The sequence below is a fragment of the Alligator sinensis genome, unplaced genomic scaffold (assembly GCF_000455745.1).
Source record: "Alligator sinensis unplaced genomic scaffold, ASM45574v1 scaffold1845_1, whole genome shotgun sequence".
Lineage (NCBI taxonomy): Eukaryota > Metazoa > Chordata > Crocodylia > Alligatoridae > Alligator > Alligator sinensis.
Window position 1 is genome coordinate 52,799 of NW_005843407.1, and position 8,227 is coordinate 61,025.

Genomic DNA, 8,227 nt, shown 5'->3' on the forward strand with positions numbered 1-8,227 from the left:
CAAACAACTCTGGCACTAACCACCCACAACCCTGCGCACTCTCCACTGCCCCACGCACACCATAACCTCTTCTCCCTTCCTATCCACACAGTTCACTCGACGGCAAGGTGAGCCTCTGCAAGTGCCAAACCACCCCGACTGCCCCCTCTTCACATCCCTTGGGATTTCCACCCTGAACTCCTTCGTCCCCACAAAACTACTTAACTTGCACCTCTCCCCTCTCCAGGGCCTGGAACAAAGCTGCAATAAGCTCCAGCTTCAGTGTCTGCTGTGCTTTGCTCCATCCCAGGAGGCGGAAGTGCTGCCGAAGCACCAGGGTCCTGCATGAAGCACCCATTGATTCACACAGTAACTGAACAGGCAAAGCTAGCAGTAACCTACCCCTGTTTGAGCAATGAGGGAGGTTTGTATGGCTCAGCTCGACAAAGCCTTGGCTGGGATGATGCATTTGGGGCTGGTCCTGCTTGGAGCAGGGGGGTTGCACTAGATGTGACTTCCTGAGGTCCCTTCCAGCCCTCCTTGTCTATGATGCCCTGACTCTAGCCAAGCAGAGAGCCCCCAACGTTTTTCTTGTGTACACCAGGGACAAGCAGGCACAACAAGGGGCCAGCTCTCTTCTAGACAGTGATTTGGGCAGGGGGCTTTGCAGAGCAAGGAGAAGTGCTCAACAGAACATGAGGTCTAATGAGCTTCTGGCTAATGACTCATCAATGAAAGAAATAAAATCAAAAGGGGATCTACACTGGCTTCCTAGTGTGGATGCAACACCCAAGCACCTGGTCAAGGATCTCCTGAAAAAGAGCACAGTCAAGGGACTGCTTGGTTCATGGGGTTTTTATTTGTAACTGTACAAAGAAAGCCAAATAGTACAGAAAAATCACAGCCTGTTACAAATCCCCTCCCCAAGGGAAAAAAAAAAATTTCCTGATAAAGGCACATACATGGCAGGCTCCACCACCCCCCGGATGGACGTGGCCTGGAGCCTGCAAACAGCAACCTTCTCCAACAGAAAAGCTCCAGCCGCATCTTCCGGCAGCTCCTGAAAACTGTATTTCATTCATTGCCTCGTTTGTGCAAAGCATCCCTTTCCTGGACATTTCCTGGGGCTCTTTGCAGATCCGCTTGAGATGGGGCCTGAGGGAATCTCCCTGGTGCTGGATCCAGCAGGATCTCCTCCTCCTCTGGAGAGTGGCACCAGGCTGAAGAAAGGCAAGTATCTAAAATCTCCCGTTTACGCTGTGTGGGCACAGGGCCACTCAGGGCAGGGGCAGGGGCAGTGACTTTCCACCTCTTCCGCTAATCAAGGCCGAGCGAGGGGCACAGCCCCTGGGGCTGCCATCCATGGGATCTCCCCTTCCCTGATGAAATGGGCATCCGGCTCTCCTCTCTGCCAGTCTGTGCCAGTGCTATCAACTCCGGTGGCATCATGGTAGAGGGGAACAGGGCCTGGGGCACAGCACGCTGGTGCTGGGGGCACGGTGAGGGCTTTGGAGGCTGGGCAGAGTCCTGTGCCGCTCTTGCGGACACCACTCCTCACCCTGTTGTCTCCGCGTGGGGGATGCTCCTCAGCAGGGCTGTGCGGGAGCAGTGGGTAGCGCACCAGGTGTGCCTGGGGGGTTGGGTTCCTGCCCAGCTGCTTGGTGGTGTGTGCAGGGCCACTCCAGACTGGGGCCAGCCCTGCAGACCCAGGCCCACCTCACCCGGGGCGGGATGAACTACCTGTGGCCCTGGGCTGTGTGGTAGAAACACAGCCTGGTGAGGTGCAGACTTGCCTTCCTCCATCACCCTGTCTCCAACTCCCTGCACAAGCACTCCCCCCCACTTTGCACACCTCTAGCTGGCATGGTGGAGCCCTTTGGGCCAGCCTGACCCCTGGTCCCTGGCCCCTGGCCCTAGCCGGTCCATCCAGCAGCCCTGAGCAGGACCCAGACCTGATCGTGCATGTCTGAGCTTCTCAGGCTGTGCATGCACACACGGGCACACTCACACCGCCACATCCCTCCACCTGCAGCTCCCCGCTCCATGGCTGACATCCTCACACCCGCGCCCTGCCTGGGGCCCACACAGCTCGGCCTCTCGCTCACGCCGCGCTGCCCCAGCCGAGTCTAGATGCTGTGCCGACGGTTGTTGATCATAGACACGATGTGGGTTAGGTCCAAGCTCTTCATCATCACCTCCATGAACTCCTCGTCCTTTCGGGCTCCTTCCACAAACTCATCCAGCGACAGCTCCCCTGGGGGGGTGGGATAGAGAGATGCTCAGGGATGCTCAGACCCAGGGAAACCCCTCGTTCCACCCCAAATTAGTGATTCCTGTGCAAAGAAGCACTGGGCAGTCTGCCTGGCCTGGCCTGCCCTGTACCTCAATCCCCTCCGGCCCCAGCCCCCCTTGTCCTGTGTCTGCAGTGATATTATCCTTTCATCTGTGCCCTCTCAATGACACCACAGAGCCCCGGGGGCACCTCGCTGTCCGTGTCCCTGCTCCGGGAAAGTCTGGAGCACCCAGTGATAGTCCAGTCCTGCCTCTCCTGGCTGCTGTGACAGGCTTAGGAAGGAGCAGGTCTTGGCAGGGGTGCTTCTGTCCCTACGCTGCCCCGAATTTCCTCCGCAGCCATGGACAGTGCTGCTATGCCAGATGAGCGGCTCAAGCCCCAGGTTGTTTCAAGATGGGGATGGACAGACAGGCAAGACAGACACCGTAGCGCGTGGTTTCGCCCAGGGTGGCAAAGCAGAGAGAAGGAAGGGAAGGGGCTGAGCATTCAGCTCTGCGAGCTCGTGCAGGGGCAGAAGGGGCAGCCTCATTTCAGAAGAGATATATGCAGTATACATGGGGCAAGCTCAAGACCGAGGCACGCAGGAGGCAAAGGAGGCTGCAGGATGGGCTCCGGCAGCTCCTCGGGACGGGGGCTGGAGTCTCACCATCGCCGTTGACATCAATCTTGTCGAAGACGCGGTTGGTGAACTCCTCCGCGCTCGTCTCATGGTCGCAGCCGTTGATTGCTCGGATAGCCTGGGAGGGAAAAGTGTGGGGGAATGACCGGCCTGTGGTTTGGTGCAGGGGGTAAGAGGCTGAGCAAAGCACCTGTCTCCGGGGCAGGTCAAAAATGTAAGTTCAACACGGGCTCGGTGCAAGCAAAAGCCCTTTGCGCACTTGGAGAGCTACTCCGGAGCTGCAAAACACTAGCCCCAGCTCTTGTGTGAGCAGGTCACTGCCAGCCCCACGGCTCTGGGGCCCTACGTCTGTGAGTCCACCTGCTGCTCCCGCATTACTAGGCTTGTTGGAGCAAGTCAGGGAGCAGCAGCTCACTGGGGTCTGCCTGCCCGGAGGGGGAGGCCAGCCTGACAGGTGCATACACAGGCCAGGGGTAGGGACAACCTGCAGCATCGCAGGGACCTGGCAGGGTCCTTCCTGGTGCACGCCCAGAGACCACGTGAACGTGTGACACGGGGACGGGCAGCCGCAGCCGTGCCAGCCCCAGGGCGGTTGGTCACCTTAATGATGTTGAGCAGCTCGTGCCGGTCGATGCAGCCATTGCCGTCCACATCATAGAGCTTGAAATACCAGCGCAGCTTTTGCTCCATCTTCCCCCGAAGAACGAGGCTGAGCGCGGCCACGTATTCCATGAAATCGATATATCCGTCCTGCAAGGGAGAGAGGGAGTGTGAGAGCCGGGGCGGCTGGGGGAGCCGTGGCTCTGGGGCCTCTTTGCAGAGGCAGGGTGCAGGCAGAAGCAGCTACAGCTTTGTCGGGGCCTGGGGACCTGTCTGCATCCAGACCAGGTCTCCGCTCCTTGGGTCTGTGGGATTAAACCTCCACAACACTCCCTGCAGGTTTGGTGCAGCCTGAAGACACGCTGTGAGCAGCAAATGCAATTCTGCCTGCCCAAACAGGAGAAAAAATATGCCTCTTGCTCCATGTCCTGTCCTGGCTAATGCACCCTTCTCACCACGCAGAGACCTCTGATTGTCTGAGCTCCTTGCAGACTTCGCTGATCTTCGCTGCACCCCTCAGAGGGCAGGAAGCTAGCAAAGTCCTCTGTGCCAGCGTGGAAGAAAAGAAACCACATATCCATGTAATCCCTGGAGGGAGATAAGGTCGGGGTTACAGGCAGGATGCAGGATTTCTTAGCTACCCTACCAGGCTTGTGATGAAAATAAACGTGAAAAAAAAGGAATCGCCTCAACCCCCAGCACAGATTCAACCAAGCGCCAGCTACTTGGACGGCTTCGCTGCCATGCATTATCTTGCTGACCCCAGATGACTTCCTGCCCCTTGGGCAGGGGCTGGACCCGATGATTTCGGGAGGTCCCTTCCAGCCCTGACGTCTATAAAATCTATGCTTTGCTGTGACTGACGTTTGGTGCACAGCTACCGGCAGCTGTAGGGCTCTGTGTTAAGAGGCAGGTTCCCCAGGGTGGCTGACAATACTTTTGGTCCAGGCCCTACACCACATCCACGCTGCTGACCGAGCCTACCGCTTGTGGGCGCGTGCCTTTGGCCAAAGACTGCGCCGTGGCTGCGGGTCTGTGGGGTGCTTTCCTGCACCCCCCGTGTCCTCTCTGTCGTGGTCAGGTTGTGATGCACCCAGCTGCACCCATAGGCTGCTGGCTCCGGGCTGTGGGCAACGTGGGGGAGAGCAGTGTGAATGCACAGGGCTGGAGCTACACGGCACCTACATACAGCTGGCCTGAGAGCCCGTGTTGACTGCACAGAGATAGACACGGGTCCGTGGTGCCTGCACAGGGCCAGAATAGTGCATTGATGGACCCCGGCGACAGCGATCTGGCAGAGGAGCGGCTATTACCCATCCCTTCCCTTTGGGCTCATCCCTCCAGGAAGGGGTCATGTCATTTTAACCCTCAGCTCTTGCCTCCCTCCGCCTGCGAGCCAGCAGCGTCTGGAAGCGGGCCGTGGCAAAGGCTGCAGATCGGGAGCAGGGTCTGCCCCCGCCCTCGCAGACAGCAAGCAGGCGTCCATCTAGGCCACTAAAGCCATCTCAGCCGGGTGACCTGGCCTGAATCTGATTATGTCAGGTCCGTGATATCAGCTTCAATTAGAGGAGCTTGCAGATGGCTTTCCTCTAAGCATGCTCAGGAACAGGCTTGACATTGAGGGTTAGTGGGATACGGCCCACATAACTAGGATGATTTCCTCAGCTGCCACCGTGGCCTTGCCCCATCTGTCCTCCGCCTGAACGCTCGGGGCCGGACCTTCCCCCCCAGGTTGGAAAGCCCCAGACTTGGCGGGGGCTGCTGCAAGTTATTGCAGACATCTTACTGCACAGGTAGTTTGCCCAGGGTGTAAAGTGTCTCTCCAGCCCGTTTCGGGGCATGCGAATCTCTGCCCTTTCCCATCTGTCCTCCCCGGACTGCACATCTCTCACCCCACACCGGGCAGGCTCGCAGAAGCCACTCTTCTCCCCGCCAGCCTTCCACTGCTCTCTGCGCAAGCCCCTTCCTTCCCCAGATCCCTCCCGTGCTAGCGCCCATTGCCTGTGAGCTGGCTAAAGGGATAGGTGATAATTGTCTAACGCAGGAGGCAGCTTCATTTGGATGCAAGGTGAATTGGGGCATCCATACATGAATAGCGAGGCTGCTCCGATGTGCTGTAATTACACTGCGTTGGAGGAGACTCGTTTAATCAAGTCTGCTGGAATTACTGCGCTCCAGCGCCTTGTGTATTAGCATCCCCGTGCTTGAAAAAGACGGTGGGGGGTGCTTTATTTAAAGCTCATTCAACAAGCTCGAGATAAAATGCCCCCGCCACCATTTTGAAGTGCGGGGATGCTGATGCAGGTGTTTTCATTAGAGTAGCTCTTGGAGCCACTGTAATTAAAGCACCCCCTCCCCCCAATACTGGAGCATGTGCATAGATGCCTTTAGTTACGGGACTAGGAGCTGATGGTCACCTCGGTCTGGTGATCATGACCCAGGGGCCTTCAATGTGGGCAAACGGAGGGCGGTCCCAACCAATAGCATACACTCTTGGTGCCTGGGCAGGGCCCTCGGGGCACCGTTCGGGTCCAGCCAGGCGGTACCTGGGCTGTCTGGGCTTCTCAAGAGCGAGGCAGGCTCTGAGTTCACAGAGGGGGTTCCTGGTTCACACTTGCACACTTACGCAGACTTCCAGTGCCTAAGGACAGCTCTAAGCACTTATCCCCGTTTTTGTATCTGACCCCCAGACATTTGCAAGGAGTTCGATTTGGCAGGGGACGACATGCTCACTGGCATAAAAACATTACATGCATTCGCACCGGGCAGCTGCCACCTCTCAAAACATAGCCCTCGGCAGGAAATCATCTCTGAATAGTGTTGTGGGGCGTTAACAGGGTTCAATCCGGATCGGTTCTGAGAGAGAGGCTCTTCCACATGTTCATAAATGATCTGGAAGTACACATAGCAATCGCCGCTGATCAAATATGTTGGAGGAGCAAGATTAGCAGGTGGGTAAATAACAAGGAGAACAAGGCCGTCCTGCAGAATAACGCAGATCACTTAGGAAGCTCGACCCATGAAAATAACATGCAATTTAAGATAAGCAAGTTACAGCTCTGTGCCGAGGAACAAGGAATACGGGCCAGAGCTACAGAACGGGGGACTGCATGCTGGAAAGCAGTGACTCGGAAAGGGACTTAGGGATCACGCTATACAAACAAGTCATCGCGAGCTCCCCCTGCCAAGCCGGGACAAATGCAGTCCTGGGTTGGACAAACAAACAAGCAATGAGCATATCTGTGCCGGTCGTTTTACCACTATATCTTCCGAGCTGGCGAGACCGCTGCTGGAGCGCTACCTAGCTCTGATCGCCGCACTCCTGCAAGGAAGCTGAAAACAATAATAGCCCCACAGCAATGTGACAGCTGGAGAAAGTGCCTTGCATTGAGTCACTTAAAGAGCTCCATTTGTTTCGCTTGTCCCAGCAAGCACAGCGAAGAAGCTACATTAACGTTTTTAAAAACTTTGCAGGGAAAAAATGCCAGGAAATAAAGGTGTCTTCAGTTCAGTGGAGAGAGGCACAAGAACTAAAAAGAGGCTAGGAGCTGAAGCCAAATAGACCTATATTATAACTGCAAGGGAGGGCGAAAGCCCATGGGAATGCATTACCAAGGGAAGTGGCAGCATCTGCATCTCCTGAGACCAGTCAAGAGGGGATGCCTTTCTGGAAGAGACGTTTCAGTCAGTCCTGGGTGACCGGGCTCAGCATAGGGGAGGCTGGGACTAGGGTCAGGGTCAAGGTTAGGGTGAAAGGCAGTGGTTCAGACTAGGGGACCTAGAGTCCCTTCTGGAGGGGAGCACTTTGCATCTGTGTCTCCTGCAGAACGTGCTCCGACGTGGCAGGGAGGGGACTCCAGTCTCGCTCGCAGCCCGGGGAGCTCCCGTTAGGAGCAGAAAGCGGGAAGTGCAAGAAGGGGATAAACTGCCCGGTGCTTAGGACCATGGTGGAGATTGATTATCTCCTGGGCCCAGGTGCCCCTGCAAGTGGACAGGCTATCCTGCCACCCCGCTTGACCTAGCCGCATCGCCGCTGCATGCTCCACCGCCTTGGGGCCCCCGACTGCTGCCGTCGCCAGGGCCCGAGGGCTGGAAGGCAGACATCATCCAGAAGTATTCAGCCGGGATCCCTGTTTCGTGCTGTTGGATTTTAAACCCTGGCCACGGAGGGTGTAAAAGGCAGATGTAAGCAGGCAGCAGGAAGCCCCTCTGTGCTAGCAGTCACCACGGGGTCTGTGTCTTTCCAGCAGAGAGGTAGATGCCGCATCCACTGGGGTGTTTATGGCCAGGAAGGACAAAGCACCAGAGACGGGAGCACAGAAAACAGGCCCCCAGTGCCCCCGGCTGCGCAGAGACAAGATTGAGACGGGGCTTCGTGAAGCAGCTTTTCCCGTGCTGGGGATTTCCAAGGTGTTGAGAAACCAAAGAGCTTTTCCCGGCCCGCGTGAGCCCAGTCGGATTCTCACAGCCCCAAGCGATGCTCTCCAGTGCCCCCAGGTAATCCCCATGCAAGGGGAGATGCACACACCACCGATCCCTGCCTTTTGGCTGATTTGTTCCCATGTTAACCCCTTTGATCCTCTCCCACGTCTGCAATGCCAAGCGAGTCCTTCCTTCACTGTGGCAAGCGCCTGCCGCCCAGCGCTCGGCCCTGTACGGCCCGCAGTATCCCCGACGGCCAGCCCGGCCCTTCGTCGCAGACGCGCTGCAATCCTGCAGCAGCTCAACGCGCTGAA

General features: G+C 57.1%; 1 protein-coding gene across 4 annotated transcripts in view; it reads right to left on the reverse strand.

Annotated features, from left to right (window-relative positions):
* Positions 1 to 864: 864 nt before the first annotated feature.
* Positions 865 to 8,227, reverse strand: part of LOC102378112 (guanylyl cyclase-activating protein 1-like) — a 14,492-nt gene continuing 7,129 nt past the window's right edge. For 2 of the 4 annotated variants that reach the window (XM_025195116.1, XM_006038586.2), the window contains 3 exons: positions 3,492 to 3,641; positions 2,919 to 3,009; positions 865 to 2,233 (listed from right to left, as the gene is read on the reverse strand). In XM_025195116.1, coding sequence (XP_025050901.1) covers positions 2,106 to 2,233; positions 2,919 to 3,009; positions 3,492 to 3,641 — 369 coding nt within the window. In that variant the 3' untranslated portion in view covers positions 865 to 2,105. The remainder of the gene's footprint in view (positions 2,234 to 2,918; positions 3,010 to 3,491; positions 3,642 to 8,227) is intronic. The other 2 variants (XM_025195114.1, XM_025195115.1) reach the window with 2 other exon arrangements.